The sequence below is a fragment of the Sturnus vulgaris genome, chromosome Z, assembly GCF_052056855.1.
Source record: "Sturnus vulgaris isolate bStuVul1 chromosome Z, bStuVul1.hap1, whole genome shotgun sequence".
Taxonomy (NCBI): Eukaryota; Metazoa; Chordata; class Aves; order Passeriformes; family Sturnidae; genus Sturnus; species Sturnus vulgaris.
The window spans coordinates 20,931,419-20,951,500 of NC_142283.1; the positions used below are offsets into that span (position 1 = coordinate 20,931,419).

Sequence of the window (20,082 nt, forward strand, 5' to 3'; positions counted from 1 at the left end):
GTGTCAGGGCAGGTATAGGCTAGATATTAGGAAAAGGTTGCTCTCTCAGAGGCTGGTTGGGCACTGGAACAGGGTCCCCAGGGAAGTGGTCACAGCAGCAGGCTGAGAGATTTCAGGAAGTGTTTTGACACTGCCCTTGAGCATGTGGTGTGATTCTTGGAGCTTCCTGTGTAGGGCCAGGAGTTGGACGCCTATGATCTTTGTGGGTCTCTTCCAGCTCACGATATTCTATAATAACTGTTTTAAATATTTTTTCCTGATGCATTGATGAATATGCCGATTCCTCAAGTCACTAATGTATAGTTACTAACAGCGTTGATAATTACAAACAGTTCTTTCACTTATAGTTTCTTCCGGTATTTGATTGTTACTAACAGAGTTCTTTCAGTGCAAAATATCAAGTGTACTGAGGACTTAAAACCGATGGAATTATTGATCTCATTAAAATAGTTACTTTATGATTTACTTGCATGATCTCTGCTAATGGTAGGTGTTACTGTATATTTTGGTCCCTACTCACTATGATGGAAGTATGGAGCTTTACATGAGGTTCAACAAGGCAGGCTAAGTGCAAGGTGCTGTACCTGGCTTGGGACAGCCCCTGTTATCAGTCCAGGCTGGGCCATGAAGGCACTGAGAGCAGCCCTGCTGGAAGGACTCAGGGGTGCTGGTGGGTGAGAGGCTGGACATGACCCAGCCATGAGCACTCACAGCCCAGAAAGCCAAACGTGTCCTGGGCTGCATCCAAAGCAGTGTGGGCAGCAGGGCAGGGAGGGGATTCTGACCCTCTGCTCTGCTGAGAGCCCATCTGGAACACTGCATCCAGCTCCAGCACAGGAAAGACATGGAGCAAGTCTGGAGGAAGGCCATGAATATAATTAAAAGGATGGAGCACTATCGGGAGATTAATATTATGAGAGACGGGGCAACTGAGAGATGTTTTAAAACATGGTTTATTGCCTTATGGCGTCAGCCTCCTAGAAGGGTGAGACATTAAAGGTGTTAGATCCTATGACATCAGAAGGTGATTCATTCTTAGTTTACAATGCCTTATATTAGTTTTTTAGCCAATCAAATTCTTCTATGTAGTTTACTAGCATCTTTTTACGCCAATCATTAATTGCTTTGCTTTTCATGGCTTTGCTGCCATGGGTCATTTTTCAACCAATTATATAACACTTCACAAACTTACATTGATACATCTTAAACTTCTAATTAACTTTATAACAGATTCTCTTGCTAAACTTTAAAACCTTTTACTATCTTACTTAATATACTGCTTTGCTTCCATAATATGTATTTGTTTGCTTAAAACATAATTCTATTTAAACTACAAACTTATATTCTTGTTTTTTGTCTGTTTTAATGCTCTAATTCTCCAAGCCTTCTGCAAGGCCTTAGGTCAGACATTGTATCCATCTCTATCTCTGAGCCTGTATGCACAAGGCCCTGAGAGCTCTCTGTGCCTGCATTTCCCACAGAGCTCCTCTCCATGAGGAAGAGCTGAGAGATGGTCAGTCTGGAAAAGAGAGAGTTTAGGGATTACCTTATCATGGTCTTCCTGGTCCTGAAGGGAGCCTACAAGAAAGATGGAGAGAGACTGTGTACAACAACATGCAGTGACAGGACAAGAGGAAATGGCTTCAGACTGTGAGAGTTGGTTTAGATGTTGGAAAGAAATTCTTTACTGTGAGGTTAATGAGGCACTGGAACAGTTGCTCAGAGAAGCTGTGGTTGTGTCATCCCTGGAAGCACTCAAGGCCAGGCTGGATGGGGTTCTGAGCAACCTGGTCTAGTGAAAGGTGTATCTGCCAGTTGCAAAAGAGTTGGAAACAGATGATCTTTAAAGCTCCTTCCAATCCAAGCCATTCTTTGTGTTCTATCCTATGATTGAACAGAGGTGGTGGTGGCACGAGGTGTTTTCAGGCTTGTCTGTGAAGCTAGAAGTGGAGAGAACCAGATGGGAGAAGTATAGTAAGTCTTTGAAGTGCTGATGAGGCCTAGTGGTGGCATACACACACAGCATATGGGCTTCATACAGCCTTTGACACTTCAGTCTTAAATACATTTTTAATAAAGTTGTGTCTAGGTTTCTATGTTATGTCTTTCCATAGAAACACTTTTTTTGTTTGTTTTTGTTTTCCTTAAAACTGCCTCTATACAGAACTCTAAATTCTAAAAAATGGCTTTGGGAAAAATTGAACATTTAGTATTTCTGAATAAACTTTTTCTGGTGAACTGTGGACTTAATCAGTGAGTCACCAGGTGAGATTGTTTTTAACTAAGGAAAAAAATGTTCTGTGATGAACAGGTCTGAAGTTCATGTCATCACATCAAAATAATTACTTTAACATTTGAACAGAAATTACTACTCAATCTGCTCTTTTGGAATGAGTTTTCACTTATATTGCTTTGGAACCTGTAATTCAGTACACCGGTTCGTAACAAATGCTGCTCTTTGGACAAGCAGAATTGCACTGCTTGAATGCCTAAAAGCTGAAGGGGGAACTGGACAGGAAGGGGCTCAAAAACCTACAAGTAGTAAATGATCATAAATATATGGTTCTATTTAGTCTCCAGAATTACAGACAACACTTTCCAATTATGAGGTGGTCCATGGTGTTCTAGTGTGATAACTGAATATTGGCTGAGAAATGGTGAACACAGTCTTCTGGATGAGACTATTTTATGAAGGATCACTAATCCTGTGTGGGGAAAAATGTCTTCAGACCAAAATCTCGATATTTTTCATTTTATTTATTTATTTTAAGGTACATAATGGTATGATAGTCTAGACCAGTCTTGGTAAAAGTACTCTTACTCTTTCATGTGAAACACCTGAAAACATGATCATCGGATTTCAAATTTATATGTCTAGCCTTCAGTTAATTTGCTTTTGTTTTTAAGTCCACAGTTTTTATTTAATACATTAGAAATTAGTAGAGGAGTTGGTTGTAAGGCATTATCACTTTTGTCCGTGTATGGAAATCTACCATCTTCAGTTTCTATGACACTATTCTGCTCTTGAAGCTTTTAGTCAATTAAAATGTTGATCCTTTTACACTTCTCTTGCTAACAGAACTCTTGTTTGTGCTTATTTTTATTGCTATCTTTCTGAGTAACTTTTTAATGAGTGTGCATTCCGTATTTTAAGGAATTCCTTATTCTAAGACTTTCATTCTTGAATGTTGCTTTCTTATGCTAATTGGGTGATTCTCCTCTCTTGTTTCCACAAGATTCTCCAGTGTTTAATCTTTTCCTCTATTTTTATCTGTACTCAGTATCTAATAAAACTTCCAAGAAGATAGGAAGAAATTTTGACTTGAGCATTGCAGGATTCAGTGAACTGGCTTTGTGAATGTGTATGATATGTCAACATACTAGACAATATAAACTTGAGAGAATAGAATTAATGCCAATAACAGGGGACTCAACAGGTCTTAGAGGACAGTTTTGTTTCTGTATAACTAAGCTTTATGTTGTTACACTTTTGATTTTTGCTTGTACAAAGTCCTTACTAAATGTTTTCGTAAAATGTTAGCTCCTTAATTCTTATTCCCCCTTTTTAGAAATTTCAGAAATTAAAAAGAAAAATTTCTAAAGTCTGTCTCCAATCTAAGAAATATATTACTTATTCCTACTTCACAAGAACTTCGGTTATTATGCTTTTACTTTTCTTTTAGATGTTTTTGTATCTCCACTTTTTTGTTTTTGTATCACAAACCGCAGTTTGTTTGTTATGCAAGTCTTATGATGCACTTGTAAGCATGGATAAAGAGCTGTTTTCCATTTCTATTGCTTGGTTTTAAATTGCAGACGTCTGTATGTTCTCTGCAAATGCTTCTTCTGACTGTTTAGTGTTTTACATAGGATGCATGGACTATACTGTTTCATACTTCACTGATATGCTGTAAGTAGATAAAGCTTTACATTATTTTGTGGTGTTTTTTTTGTTTTCTTTGGGGTGTTTTTAATTTATTTTTTTTTAATATACTTTAGGCATACGCATCAGGATGTGATATTGTGGTACTGGGGACTGACTTTGAAAGATTACAGATAATCCCTGGAGCAAAACATGGAAACATTCAAGTGGGATGTGTGGACTGTTCAATGCAACAGGGGAAGGTACGTAGAGCAGTGTTTCTAATAATGTTCCAGCAATGTCATGTTAAGTACCCTCTTAGGAATGTGGATACTTGCAAGTTAGGGCAAATATACTACAATGAATAGCAAAATAACTGATTGCTTTCTGTTTTGTAAGCAGCACAGTAAATGTGAAATAGTAACCATAGCTATGGTAGATAGTTGTAGGAGATAGGTAGGACTGCACAGAAGGCTGTGGATTCAGGGCTACATTCAGGGCGAGAATTCGACTAAAAGATTACGAAGTTGGAAGCAAAAGTAATTTATTCACTATGGCTTTGCACTACTGAGCATGTCATTGACATACTTTGACATGTTAGTGGCTGGCAGGAGATGAGTGCTTCCACAGAAATCACTTTCAAATCATCCAGAAAAATGACATATGCAGGCAATTCATAAAGCCTCTCTTGGATAGGGTTTGCTTTCTTGAATTCTTAGTTTTTATTTTCTGTAGGTAGGTCTGCATCAGAAATGTTGAATTTTAGACAGCATTGGGTTTTAAGTCCTTTCAACAGAGCTTTTTGAAAATTTTCCTGTCAGAGTGAAAAAGATAAAACCAGGTAACTGTTCCCTGGGATGTCACAGTTACATAGCACCCCATTCGGATGTCAACTGTTGACCAATTCAGTATGAACTCCGTCTGCATAGCTGTTTGCTCATGTGAGAGGGATTTGTCAGCTTTCTGCTCATCATCACAAGCTTTATGCGCTGATGGGAGCTTTGGTTATATTCTAGTGTCCAGCTTGAGACAAGACCTCTGACAGAAACCAGTTTGTGTTTACATGTGAACACTGCTGACGAAACCCCCGCCACACCCTGTTCCTGCTTTTTAGCATTTGAATGATAAACTCTTGCAGTGATAGTGAAGGAATGCAAATGAAATATAAGGAAATGCTCTTCTCTGTGTCTCTGGCCCCTCATAGCACCTCAAACCCACCTGGGTTTCTCCACTGGCTGCTGTTAACTAGAAGGGGGTTTTTTAGTTCACTGAGCATTATTTCTCTAAATTTGCGAGGTCATCTGGATTACATGGTATCAATTCTGTATGCATTTGAATTTGTCCTTGAATTGTAAATGAACACGTGTGAATAGATCACACCTTAAGACTCACTAAGCTTCAGAATTGTTTCATTTCTTAAGTATACCTATGAGGTCATTTAGAGCCTGCAAGTTGGTCTGTTGTAAGGAAACTGGATGTGTTTCCAAAGCGCTAAAGTACTAAGCAGTAGACGGCTAGGAATTTGCTTATTGACCAGACAGATCAATGCATTTTCAGGTCATTCTTAAAAGAATGGAATTTCTTCTTAGACATTCTTCATCAGTACTGACACACAGATTCCACTTTGGTTTGTCAAAATGTAGAATTCCAGCGCTCTCAGTGTGTCTTCATAGGCGAAGTACTCCAGCTCTCTGACCATTTTGGTGTCCCTTCTTTGGACCCAACCTGTCTGGTCTGCCTGGTGCTGGTGTGGTACTCCAGGCGATGTGTCATTAGGGTAGGAAAATCACTCCCCTCACCCTACTGGCCACCCTTCTTTTGGAGCAGTCCAGGACATGGTTGGCTTTCTGGGCTACAGACACATGCTGCCAGCTCATGCACAGTATTTGTCCACCAGCACAAATCCAAATCCATGTCCACAGGGCTGCTCTCAATCTGTTAATTTCCCTAGTCTGTATTGATAGCATTGATTCTGGACCTTGCCCTTGGACTTGTTGAAGTAGATGATGTTGACATGGTCACACCTCTCTAGCCTGCCAGGGTCCCTCTGATGGCATCCTTTCCCTCCAGCCCACCACCTGCCCCACAGGGCCCCGTGCTGTCAAGGAACTTGCTGAAGGTGCTCTTTGTTTTTGGCAGAGTGAACTCAGTGAAGATGCAGGCTGAGTGATTGTGGAAGCTTGTGGAAAGTTTCAGGGGGCAGCGGTTGCTCTGGATACTACAAGTTGAGAATTTTGGAATGCTAATCTTAGTTTATCTTTAAAACCCACTAAACAATAAAATAGGGAAAAAATGTCCACATTTGGAGAAAAGGAAAAAAATCTAATCAATATGAGTTTATATAATTTTTTTGCTGTTGGGTGCGGAATGGAATTATTAGAGAATACAACATTAAGTGAGGTAGTTAAAGAGAATTAGAGAGGGCAGATATTAGTCTGAGATACAAAATGCCTGAAGAAACTTTTTCCTTGCAAATGTGACAAAATTATTCTTGGCATTTTTGGGTCAGGCTGATGTTAGTAGGATAGAAATTTATTTGACTATCCTTCTAATGTACAGGGTTTCTCTTAAAGCTATGGATCTGTGAATTTTAGGATCTATATGAATTGCTATGTTTGTATAGATCTTAAGTATGACAGTTTAGTTTGGTTTCCTTTCAAGCTTTCGTGGTTGATACTGGAATCAAAATATATTTTATAAAGTGAAACTAACTTTCTTATTGTTGAAGGAAAACTGTGATTAACTTTCTAAGTCAGAATTTTACAGAAATAGAAAATTGATTATTACAGCATATCTGTGTATCTGTAGATGTTCTCCTTTTAACAGCTGTCACTTTAAGAATGCAGTATGTCCATTGTTCATGACCTGTGCAGACTCCTTAATTTTGATAAATCTATAATTCAGGATATTTTTTTGGCAACATTGCCGTATCACAGTTCTCTCAGGCTCTCTGCCTGAGGTCTTTAGCATAATTTGGCGTATTTTAGCTCTTCCTAGCAAGTTTTCTTGGCTTGCTTTTATGTAGATACCTTGAGATCAAATACTATTAATTTTGTCTTAATGTAAATTTGAGGTGGGTAATAATCTGTGACGAAATACGACTTTCAAACACTGACTTAAAAATGACCGTATTGCAACTCTTTTTGATCTGTTTTATGTTAGCCTTTAGTAGCTGTTTCATTTGCAGTTTTCTGCATTGGGTGTTTTGCTTGCATAGTTTGGATCTTTTGAAATAACTTTTTAAAAGGTAGCCCATTCTAATGCTAGGGAAGTACACAAAAGTACTGTGATTGTATACTGGTTTCAAGTCTGAGAATATGAACTCTGCAGACTGTCTTGAGTGTTTACATAATTTAATATGGAATGAATACTGCTAATAATCTGATTTTTTTAAAAACTACTTGTCCTGCTATACTCTCAGTAGCTCATCGTGATTAATGAATAAATGGGGGATTGTATTTTTATTATTTGACATCACTTGCTTAGTGATTTTTGGTTCTGTTTTCAAAAGGAAATATGGACGTGATCTTGAAATTTATCTACAGGCAGGGTTAAAAGTAAAATCAACCAGTTGCATCTTGTTCTTGTTTGTTCAGCTTGTTTCTTGTATGTGTGTTTGTTTACATATAAGTGTATTTTACTTTAGATTGCAGCTTCTTACGGAAAGGTGGTTTGTATCTTTGAGCCAGTTAGCATCTTGAAGCAGAACAGTAGTCATCATAATGTAAGTATTTCATCAGTCCTTAATTTATCTGAGCAGTTACAAAGCCTGGCTGATTTTACTGGTTTGCTTTAAAGCTGGAGGTTTTTTGATGTCTTCTTTTAATGCTAGAATCAAGTTGAGACATAAAGGTGGTTCTTGGGAAGTGAAAATGATGAGATAAGGATAGAGGCCTGTAATTTGAAATGGTTTTAAGGAGATAGGCTTTAAGATAATACTTCATATTACTTGCTTATGTAACCCTGCAGTTCACAACCAAACATTTTAGGATTCAGAAAGATGTACACAGACCCATTCTGCCATGAGTAGCCATTAAAATAGAAAATCCTTTTTGAACCATCCTGTGTAGTCTTTATGCTTTGATGCATTCTACAGTTCTTGCTTTAACTTTTGCTTATGACATTACATGCTCTTGGACAAATTGTTATACTGAATGATTATACTGCAGTGTTATAATGGTGAATAAGAATAATATTTATGCTCTTGCGGCTTACTTTTGGTGACATTGCTTTAGTGATTAACATCCAGAATTTTAATTTCTGAATAATAATATGATTTAGGGCAAGTTACTTAACCATGGTTCTTACATGAAGAGGCATATGGATATAATTAAAAGCATTAAATTAGTCAGTTTGTTGATATGAGAACTTTGACAGCAATTGCTTAAGGAGTTTCTATCTCCCTCTCAGGGGTTTGGTCTCCATTTGTATTAACAAGTTGTTTGCCTGACCATCTAGTGGATTCTCGTCTTTGTACTAACCAACTCAGTCATAAGATTCTTGGTGTACATGTAAACTTGTGGTATATTTTATAATAATTATATAGCTGGAAATGATCACCTGTGTAATAATTTACATCACTGGAAAGCAGTGGAATAAAATTGCAGTAAGGTGCAAGTTCTCACACTCCTATGATCACTTTGGATATACTGCTCTTGTTTTTGGTCCATCCACCTCATATTTAGATCTATCCTGAATGTTTTTCTATACTATAATTGTAAGTGTAAACAGTACACTTAGTTTGAAACTTCAGAATTGGAGTAGTAACTGTAAGCAGTAAAGGAAGCAGTCACCACCCACAATTTGCTTTCAAATGTTTATAGCTGAAGAAATACTCTGTTACTTGATTCTTTCAGTTGACTTTTATGCAATAGTTTCCAGCATATTGTACAAAATTATTGTAATGTTGTCTTCCATTTACTGGAATGTTCAGTAAAATCCAAAAAAACCTCAGCTTTGAAAATACTCTGTTTAGGTCCTTATCTGCAGCTGCTTCTTACTGTCTTTTGCCAAACTTCTGAAAGACTGAGTTGTCATATTTTAATTTCACATCTATTTTGTATGATATGTTTGGGGTGGAAGATGACTACTTTTTAAAAAGTATGTGAATTAAGAATGTAACCTGTTGGCTCCTAAAATTATTTCTGGAAATGTTTTCAGTTTTTGCTATAAATCAAAACATCAAACCTTTGTGGTCTATTACAGAAGCAGACAAGATAAATACTTTGTGAAATTAATCCTCTTAACTTGTTCTAGAGAGTGAAATAGTGATGCAAAAGCTAAAGATATTTGACTGTCCTGTTATATACAAAAAAAAAAATAAGAAAAAGAGTGAAGGGGAAGTATCACATGTGTTATCTGGACCTTTCTGAACTCCTAATTCAGCAATGGTACAGATACCAAACACTGGGTACTTTTAACTTGTGTAATTTTTGGTATATTTTCTTTGTTCCAAAAATAAAATCTTACTTCCTCCTAACACACTTCTCAAATTCCACTAATGATTTTATATACCAATTTTTTTAAAATCTAAACTTTTAAAATAAAAAGTTAAAAAGCTCTATAAGTATGGTCATATTAGTGAAAAAGCTATTTTGTTTTAATGTCAATTAATTAGTTTTTATTAGGTAAGCAGTAACTTATGTTAAACATCTTCATTAAATTTTGAGAATGCAGTGAAGAGGTACTATTTATATTATAGAAAGAGGACAGAGTAGAATGAAGTGTTTTCATGCTAAATACTTCAAATTTCAGGTGTTACATTACCAGTGGCAGAAGAATGCTCAAATCTCACTGGAAGCCATAGCACATAATCTAACATGGGATCCCACAGGTATGAACAGATTAAAAGAAATACTTTTCTATTTGATACCACACCTAATTTTTTAATTTAAAATTTGTCATTCCTTGTGGACAAGGAAAAAGTTTTTGTTCTGTCCTAGCATGATAGAGAAGACCAAAGTGGAGCAAAATATACCTCTTGTCACTTATTACAGGAGAACTAACATACTAAGTGCATCTGTATGGTCTGACTTGATTGTTCTTATCTGAGCAGATAAGAAAACATGGCTTTAATGGTAAATATTTGTTGAGAAGGAGGATTGTTGGCAGTAGACCTAGGTATTTATTTTAGAAAATAACAAAAATTGAATAATTATCATAGTTTGAACTGTAGAAGCTCAAATCTACCAAGAAAAATCTAGGAAAGATGTATCTGCCAGGTTTTTTTCTGCAGTTTCAGCTTTGCAGAACCTTTTTTCTCTCTCTTTATGAAAATCTGTACTTTGCTACTTGCTTATAGTTAGGTTTTCATAAATATTTGTTCCAGGTACTCGCCTTCTGACTGGTTCCAATTGTCTTCAGCTTTGGTCCAATGTTCCTTTGGAAAACCCTGCTGACAATGATAGTACTGAAAGAACAGCTGTTGGACTTGGAGAGTGGAGATGTATCTGGCAATGCAAGTAAGAAATCCATTTAAAGACAAGTCATTCCCTTTTCTTTACTGATTCATACCTTTGAGATTAAATACTTAGTGTAGTTGAGTGAAATGCTATTGCATACTGTTACTTGATAAATATTATTGATGTGAGATAAACTTTAATCATATTTCCATTGACTATGTGACATTCTTTCCTCTTACAAGATCAGTTGTAGTTGGTTTTGAGGCAGTTCTTCAGTTACACAGAACACTAGTGAATTACTGAGGGAAGTCTAATATTGAAGCTCTCCAGTAGGCACTCTTACTTTTTCTGGGTTTATTCTGGGCATTTGGAACCGTCAGGATTGATACATTCTCTTTTCTGTGTCTCTGAATTCTCTTCTTGTATTTATATTGATTTTGATATTTGTATTTATATAATGTACATTCAGAAAAGTTTTAGTTTAGTACTTAAGTTTATAAGTCAATTTAAATCCTTCTGCCAGAGCCAGACTTTCCTGTACAGGGGGGTGCATTGTTCATGTGGGACCAATGTGCCGTATGGCCGTCTCCTAAAGAAGTTTCCCAAAGTGGCTGACTGGGCAGACCTACCTGAAGTTACTCTTTGTGAAGTGTTTAGAATTCTAGTAGATATCTCTATGGGTAATTTTCTGGATATACCAGAAAAACATCAGTTTTATGACCCTCCAGTTGTTCCTTTTTTCTCTGTACTTGAATTTTTACCCATGATGTATTTAAAAACTCAAAGATCATCCAAATGATAACCGAAAAATGTTTATTTGCATGTAATAAACTTTGTAAATACAAGAAGTTGAAGACTTACTCTATTTTTTGAGACATCTTTGGGTGCTTGTCTCTCAGCCTAATAAGACAAGTCAACCTGTTGACAGAATGCTATTGAGTATGGCTTTAGAATACCGGTAATAGTCATCAGGATCATACGGAGAGTGCTTTTCCTCCGTCCCTTCTATAACAGGTTTTGCATTTGTATCACGTGTAAAGATTTACAGAAGTCTTCTCAGCTCTCCACCTGTTTTTCTCTTTGTCAGACATAGAGCTGAGTGTTGCCTTCGTTGAATGAGTAGGTCCTGTAAAGGTCAACAGAGCTTGCTTTTTTTGTATACCTTTTATTCCCGTATGTCTTCTGGCATTTGTGCCGCAATTAGATTTAGAATAGGTTTTTCATGTAGAGAAGTCTGCAAGAACGTTGTTTTCCCCCTGCAAATATCCTTTTTAATGCCTGAAGGAAACATTCCCAAAAGTTTTCATATATGCCCCAGCAGGAGAATTTTGTTTAATCCTGGCTGGACTTCTTTGATACAGGGGTTTTGTCATCACTTGCTCTTTTACTGCACATAAATGCATCCTGCTTTTGCTGACCTTAACTTAATCCCTTTTGAAAGTTACGCCTCAACAACTTGTTACACATGTATTAAATTCAAGATGAAAAAATACACTATATCTTTGCTGTGCAATTAATTTTTTGTGTGTTCTTGTTGCTATTAATAAGTTTTGTTACTTAGTCAATAACTGAGTGCTTCAAACCCTGTAAAAGAAGCTAATTTATTAGTACATCCAATTAAAGTAAAATGCTCCAAAACTTAACCACATAATTAGGTTTAGAATATTTTGGTGTAGCATTTTATAGCAGTGTGACCCTTCATGTAAAAGCTACTTTCAGGTACTTTTAAGCTACATTATTCCTTTTACACTGTTTCGTTTTCTTGAGTTGTACTTGTAGGAAGTATGAGAAGTGGAGCTGCCTTTCAGAGGAGCTAGAAGATAATATGATACAACAGAGACCAGTTTGAGATCCATATAATTGTGAAATGGAAATAGAGCAGTTTAATCTGTTAGCAGCTGCTTTTCTTCTCTGATATTATTGAATATTGGATATTCAGCTACAAGATTTTGGCTTTCTGGCTCACTACAGCCACGTGTTGTGCGCGAGTTTGTGCCTTTTGGACTTTGTTAAAAATTAACTGTTTCGTGCAATACAATGCACACTTGTATTTAAGAATTTAAAAAACTTTTATGCATTCAAGGAAATAAAAAAGCTTAGAATTCTATAAAAGTTGTTAAATTTTTTTTTCTCTTTTTGATTGTCTTTATTCTGTAGGACTGCTTCTCAAGTTTGTTTAATGAAATTCTCACCAGATGGAGAGTTTTTTGCTACTGCTGGAAAGGTAAGCATTTTTTTTCCTTGTAGCTTAGATTCAGCTAAGCTATTAGAGCAAACCAACAAAAACACATTTTAAAAAAAAGGTTACTTAATGAAAAAAAACCGCAATTTTTTCATCATTTTCATGTAGTCTGTCTATGTGTTTTTATATTTTGGTAAACATGAATTTGGTAGAAGTGTAGTTTGAGGCAGGGAGGTAACACACCAAATATCCACTGCTTACTATTCTAAAATACAAATTTTTGATTTGTATCAAATAAAACATCAGAAAAAAGAAGAGTTTTGGGGAATGAGGGAAATCTGTGGATGAGATTACTGCTAGATATCCTGCTAGTGATGAAGTACAATCAAAATACCAAATATTATAAAAGAAATAAAAATTAGCTCTTTCATATGGTTTTTTGTAGGTGTATCTAATATGCTTTTTTGTGTCTGTAGAAGAGCATTCCCATTCCCCTTCATAGGTATATTTGGCACATGGCTCATGACAGTGTTTGTGGCCAGTCTCACTAATTAGTTCTGTGTGCTCAGCATTGAGCAGTTTATCAGCAAAAGCAGAACCCCTTGGCAAAATAAGCAAAAAAATTACCGCTAAATGTCAGTCTTTTGTTTTCCTGAAACAAACAAATCTTTTATTTATACTCCAAAACCTGTTGTTCAGGTTTTGTAAGAGGAGTAATGTCCTTACAATTCAAAGCAGAAAGAAAAAATCAAGATCATATAGAGGATCCAGTGGACAAATGTGACAAACTCATATGAGAATTTATATTTCTTGTTAAATGCTAGTACATAAGGTTAATTACGGCAATGCAGTTGCTGATATTAGTGAAAAACTGGCTTAAGGGTCACAGAATCCTGATTTGTAGTAGCCTGACAGAATGTGTTTCAGACTGAAGAGTAAAATACAGTTTTGCAATTTGCTTTAGTCTGGGGTGGAAGCATGAGTGAAAAATTAGTGTGTACACGTAAAAAGTGGTTAGACCAGAGTTTGATTTAGTAATAATGTAGAATTTGGCTGTTTAGGTCATAATATCCCTTAATACATGCTTGAAAATCAAAGAATTGAAGGTGATTAATTCTGCAAATATATCTTGATTTTTAAAGGTAGTTGTCATGCATTTTTTTGTAATTCAGTTGTGTGCTTCAGGAACAAATGAGTAATGCACATCTTTATTAGTTATATTTGTATTAGTTGTGCTTGTTTTTTTCCTTTAAAGTTTGCTATTTCAGGTCATCGTGCTTAATTGGAAGACTAGCTTTTAAGATATATGCTATCTTTAAAGAAGTGATAAAGATGCAATAAATCTGTAAAATTGCCTAGATTTCCTTTTCTACAGAAACTATACTCCAATTAACAACCTTCCAACATATAAAGTGAAATACTAGGCTTTCTTCATGATAGATTATCTGTATAAAAACAGAGCAATAAGTTCTCATGCTCTATTCTTTTTGTGCTTATTTGAATGTTGTATTGCTTGCTTTATGTTCTGTGATGCCTTTAACTGTCACAGAAAGGAGAGCCATTCCAGCCATGTTTCAGATAAATAAAATTCTTTGAGTATAAGTTTTATGTAAAAAGCAAGTGTTTTGTTATTGTCAGCAATATATATATATTGTATTCCCCCTTTTTTTGATGGGTAGGAGTTAATATTTACTTTACAAGTCAAATGTAAATGATTTAATGGTTTCTAATGTTACAATTTGGTGGAATGGTGGAAAAATGAATTAATCTGCAAGTAACTTATATAAGGTTAATATTATTGCAGAGTTTTTGACTCTAGTGTCTTATGTCCTGTTATCTTACATTGTAAATTCCTTAAAAGCAAATTACTGAATAAATAAGAAAAGTAGGAAAATTAATAACTTTATTTTTACCATAAGTGCCTACATTAGTTGCCTGCTTGGGGAGTCTTTAAAGCACATCCTTGTTTTTATGTCTTACTCCTTTACTTAACTTTTTGTGAGGGACAGTGCTAGTCAGCAAAACCAACCTGTCTTCCCTGCATTAAGGTCATGCTATGCATACCGAGGTTATTTCAATATTTTAGTGCCATTCACATTTAATAGGTGATCCACAACTTGAGAATCTAGGTCCAGATTAATTTATCTAGTCCTTGAAGGCATAATCAATTCATGTGTGTATCTGAAAAAAGCAGGCTGAGCACTACTGAGCTACTGGTTTTTAAGATGTCATCTATGACCTTTGTTTGTTTTCCTAACAGTTAAATCTGTGCAGAGGGTTTGGGTGGCTTTCTGACAAGGTAGAATTACTTGTACTAACATTTGAATATCATCTCAGGCTAGTGCAAGTTGTGCTTTTGTGATTAAAAATTGGCAGCTAATCAGAAGGACCAATATGAAATCCACGTTAGTAATGGCAGGAGTTTAAATGGAAGCTCTGCTGCTGTGTTTTCTTTAAGCTCAGGTTGTGAAGTTCTATTTACGGAACTGTTCCTCTCTGATCAGAAAAGCATTTTACTTTAAACAAAAATGAAACCTCTAGAGATGTATCCAAAAGTACTTGAAGTGCATCATACTCTTATGCAAGGTAGTCTTACTTACTGTCCTTTTTTGTCTTTGCACAGGATGACTGTCTTGTGAAAGTGTGGTACAACACAGAGAGCTGGCGGTCAGTTGTAACACCACCTGGTGCCAGTCCAGAAAACCAAGCAAAAGAACTTGATTTTTCATTTGTTTATTTGGCTCATCCTCGATCAGTAAATGCATTTTCATGGAGAAAGACCAGTAAATTCATGCCACGGTCAGTAGTTCTAATAACAAGTTCATAATTTGCCCCAAAACCCCCCAAACTATACAGTCTGCCTCTCTCTACAATCAACCGTCTCACAGTTGTATGGTTTACTTCAGTTATTGAGTGTGCGCACCTTTTATACTGTTCCTGCTCTTGGGTGCTCTTACCTGGGGAAGAAATGAAAAGATAGAAGTCTCACAGACTGACTGAAGTCATTGAACTAAATACAAAATCAGCTCTTGAGAAGTCATGTCTCTTTGCATTTCTTGATTGCACTAAGTGACCATTCATGCATTTAATCCTGACTTGTTCTATCCTGATGGAATCAGGGTAAAAGTCCTGTGACTTTGTCTTCTTTCACAAACACTGAAATATTTTCATGTCTTTTCATTTGTTTCTCTACCTAGTACAAAGCTGTCAGAAATAGTAACTGGAAATTGAATTCAAGTAATCATTTGGAACTGATATCTTTAATTTGAGGTGTTAGGGTTGTGTTCTGATAATTCCAAAACGACCTGTCCCTAGTTTTCACCAGTGCTTTCAATCTTAAACTGAAGTAGCGTTAGCAGTTTTGTGGCCTGCAACCATCTTTTTGCCATGTTATTTCAAACAGTAAACAAATTTGTATACCTTTGTATTGAACAAGTTTATATTGTTCTTTATAGCAGTCTTTCAGACTCTTCACTAATCCATTGTTATAGTTCTTACTATGTGGGTCACTTTTGAAAAGATACCTGCTCCGTGATTCCTAAGGGAGTTTGCTGCTGTACAGTCTGGTCATAGGTTTTAAGCCTTGGTTAGAGTGAAATTATGAACTTATATGATCTGGAAATCTGATGATCTGTGTAGTTTTTTCCAGTATCTAGTTTAGGGTAATTGGGTTTTTTGGCTATATATTTAACACAAGTTACCCTTGGAAAAGTAGTAATTAAGAAAAAACTCCTAGATTTAAATTGTCTGGTGTATCCCTGGTATTGCCTGAGTTTCTCTTTTGGATATATGCTTTTATAAGTGGTAAATACCAGTAAGATCTGGAATTAAGATCAGCTTTCCGAAATATTATTTTTTGTGAATGGCTTTGAAAGATAAAAATATCCATTTTGCTATTCTATGTATGAATTTTTCTTTAAGTTGAAATCCACAATTTGCTGTTGCACTGTTATGTGGTGACATTTGAGGTAATTTATAGTCAGATACTTGAACAGAGGGGAATGCCTTTCCTACATCATTTATTTTCCTAATACTTAATTGATAAGTTTTTCTTGTGCCAGTATCTGTAAATTGGTGCAATTCCAAAAACTGGTGGTGGAAGACTGTTTAGAAGTGTCTGTTTATTTTGATGCTGTGTAATAGCAGCCTTTTCACTCCTTAAATTTTCTTTCATTAGTGGTGCTGTCTGCAATGTACTCCTGACTTGCTGTAAGGATAATGTTTGTCGTCTCTGGGCAGAGACTTTGTTACCCAACGACAGTCTGTTGTACGGGGGAGGATACAGCAACTGGAGTGAAGCAGCGAACATCTCAAATAACTTCAAGAGAAATATTTCAAGTAAAGAAAAAGTACAGAGTGCATTAGAGGTAAGAATTGAATTTGAATTCTATAGAGAATAGCCACGTGTACAAATGTGATTTTAGACAAGTCTGTAATTTGTAACTCAAGCGTATCACAAGCTGGAATCCTTTATACCAGAGATGTGCATAAAATGTTATGAAAGGGTGAATTTCCTTGAAATCTTCCTTGGGCAGGCCAAGCTAACAGCTCTTCTGCTGAGCTTCTCACATTGAAGACACACTGTTCTAAAGTCACAACTGCCTATTTTTGTCTGGTGACTGAAGAAGAATGCCTAGCAGTATTTAGTTCAAAGGGCTAGGAACAGTATGGAGCACAGGTTATATATAGGTTTTTTGAAACCCAGAGGTAATGCTGGTAAAACATATGGTAGGAGCTCACTTTTTACCTCTGAAGTTGTGGGGATGTTCTCTCTGACATCTGCAACTGGAAAAACAGTAATATGGAGGGAAGAAAAAAATAGCCTTTCTGCTGTAGTTCTCAGAGCAGACTGCTTGTAAGCAGTAAGGCAAGCGATTCTGACAAGCGTACCAGATAGTGATTCCGACTGCTTTTCTAACCAGTGGGAATCATGAAGAAAGTGTAGCATTAATGGTCTGCTTTAAAGGCATGTAGGGCATACGTGGGCACTGTGCAATTATCTTAATGGAGTGATGTATTAGCATGCTAATAGTGCATGCTATACCTGAAAAACATGACAGGCTGAAAGGCGCAACAGAGCAAGGAAAATAGGTAAAGAGAGGAGAAGAAAGGAAGCTGGAGAAATTTGTGTTCCTATGAAAAATAAGAGGCAACATTATAAATCAGAAACAGCAATTATATGAGAATTGAGAGAAGACTGTTTGACATGAGCGTACTATGTAAAGATGAAGAGCACAGGAAGTGAAAAGGAATGCCAAGAGTGTAACACCATCTTTAATGCTAATTGTGTACCTTTGGGTGCTTACATAGATGTCTACAGCACTTCAACTGTGTAAGTCAGTCTTAAAAACTGAATATTATTCTTTCCCTTGGAAACAAATATTAATATAAAAGAGGAGGACCTTAAAATTCACTGGGGCCTTTGAGGGGTGTTGAAGTCCTGATCAAATTAGATCCAAAGTATGGATCCCATTTTTCAGCCTGAAACAAGCTTACTCTGTTGCTGCTTTGTTCAGAATCCTGAATAAGCATGGTGTGTGTTTATGAAACACAAGAATATTTTCTGTGTAAAAACCGTATGAATATTGTCTGCGCACTGAAATATGAAGTAGTTACTATATTAAGGTTATTTTATAAATAAAGGTAAATATTAAGGTATTTCATAAATAAATCCAAAGGCACTGGTTTCCCTCTACTGCAGACTCAACACAATTTTGCAAGAGACTCCACTGATTCTTTAAATTAGCTTTTAAGCTGAAAATACCATTCATTAGTGCCTAGAAAACCACTTACAGATGAAATCTGCTTTTTCTTTTAGAAAGGATTTTAAATGATACCTTATTCTTCATGCAGTTAAACCTGAGGCACTTCAGACGAGGAAGGAGGAGGTCGGGTGCTGTTGTAGCACATACTGGATATGCTCTGCATCAGCAAGATCCTCATGAAGCTCACAGGAACGTTCCTCCACATGCAAATGCCCTTTGCCACTTCCATATTGCTGCCAGTATCAATCCAGCCACAGGTAAGAAATGTAGTCCTTGCTATGAACTGAACTCCAGTTGCTGTTAGGTATGTACTCTCAACTTAGCAGAAGTATTTGTACGGTATTTATGCGATCATACAAAATTGCTAGTATGTTGGTTTCATTTTTGCATGAAAGGATTTTCTACAGTAATGAAATTATTTGAATAAATTTCCACTGTAGTGACCCTGTCTTTTATTTTGTTTATATCTTTTAGATGAGATTGATAGCATCTAAAACGGAGAAACTAAGTATTTGTAACTGGACTTAAAATTACTGTGAATTGTATATGATACTGAGAACACAGTCATAAAATAAAAAATGTTTAAGCTTCTTAAAGTGAGCACCTGACACTTAAGTGTTGAATTAACCATGCATTCCTATATTTCTGTCTCTGAACCAAACAAAACATGCCTTCACCCTGCATTCCATACATTTTGATATTGCCTAACTCTGGAACATGTTGGGGTTGAGGAAAGTCTCCTATAGCTGCTGATACTTCTGTCTTTATTATCTTTGTGTATGCTGAAAATGAAGTGCCTGTCTGCTCATTGGAAAAATGAATAGAAATATGTTATGGAATGCATTTCATGAAGGTTCTCATGTGGTTTTCCGTGTCTAGACTTAATGAACAAGCATACTATGTAATTCTTTTCTTAAACTAGTTAAGCTCTGTTTTATAGTATTGTTTTCTGTTCCTACTGAACCTTGTTTGAAAGGCCAATTTTCACCTAAGGGCATTTATGATTAGTTCATGTTTTTAGCTGTTTCTAGTCTGGTATGATTGGAAAGAACAGGTTTTCATTAGTACTGCTGTGCTAAGCAAAGCTCTAATCACTTTCTTCTTGATTATTCTTCAGCGTTTTGAGTAGTGGTTCATTAGTTCATATTTTTTCAGACAGGACTAGAATCACATCCAGCCTACCAGAAGGAAATTCCTTGCAGTTTTGTACTGTACTATCAGTACTATCATATTTCTACAGGAAAAGTCTCCAGTCATTGCTTGTTGCTACCCAGTGACCCACAGGAAAGTTTCTTGAAAGGTTCTTGGAGATGTGTGTATCTCCTCTGTACTTTTTCCTCTTCAGATTGCACAGTGAGCTGGCTCATCTTTTCATGTGGTAGCATATAATCTTTTACCGTTATTTTACCTACTTTTAAAACATTTCTTATTTTTTATACAGAGTAGCTAATATCATTGTTTAACCCAGCCATCAACCAAGCCTCAGGCAGTTGCTTGCTGACTCACTGCATGTCTGGGGAGAGAACCAAAAGGATAAAAGCTAGAAAACTCCTGGGTTGGGATAAAACCAGTTTAATAGGGAAAACAAAAGCTGCATGCACAACCAAAGAGACACAAGGAATTATCAGGCTTGCTATGGGCAGGGAGATCTTCAGCCATCTCCAGGAGAGGAGGATCCCATCACACCTAATGATCACTTGGATAACAAGCACTACCATTTCAAACTTTCCCCCTTCTTCCTTCCTGCTCCCACTTTAAGCACTGACCGTCATGCCTTATGGTCTGGAATATCCCTTTGGTCAGTCTCAGTCACCTGTCCTGGCTGTGTCTTCTCCCAACAATGCAGCCCCAATTTCACCAGTGTGGCAGTTC

At 36.4% G+C, this 20,082-nt stretch overlaps 1 protein-coding gene across 5 annotated transcripts in view; it reads left to right on the forward strand.

The window, feature by feature from the left end:
* Positions 1 to 20,082, forward strand: part of DMXL1 (Dmx like 1) — a 76,536-nt gene that overhangs the window by 6,572 nt on the left and 49,882 nt on the right. For all 5 annotated transcript variants that reach the window (XM_088156745.1, XM_088156746.1, XM_088156747.1 and 2 more), the window contains exons 2-9: positions 4,000 to 4,125; positions 7,509 to 7,586; positions 9,617 to 9,695; positions 10,191 to 10,323; positions 12,421 to 12,487; positions 15,069 to 15,244; positions 16,623 to 16,812; positions 18,299 to 18,467. In XM_088156745.1, the coding sequence (XP_088012871.1) occupies positions 4,000 to 4,125; positions 7,509 to 7,586; positions 9,617 to 9,695; positions 10,191 to 10,323; positions 12,421 to 12,487; positions 15,069 to 15,244; positions 16,623 to 16,812; positions 18,299 to 18,467 (1,018 nt within the window). The remainder of the gene's footprint in view (positions 1 to 3,999; positions 4,126 to 7,508; positions 7,587 to 9,616; positions 9,696 to 10,190; positions 10,324 to 12,420; positions 12,488 to 15,068; positions 15,245 to 16,622; positions 16,813 to 18,298; positions 18,468 to 20,082) is intronic.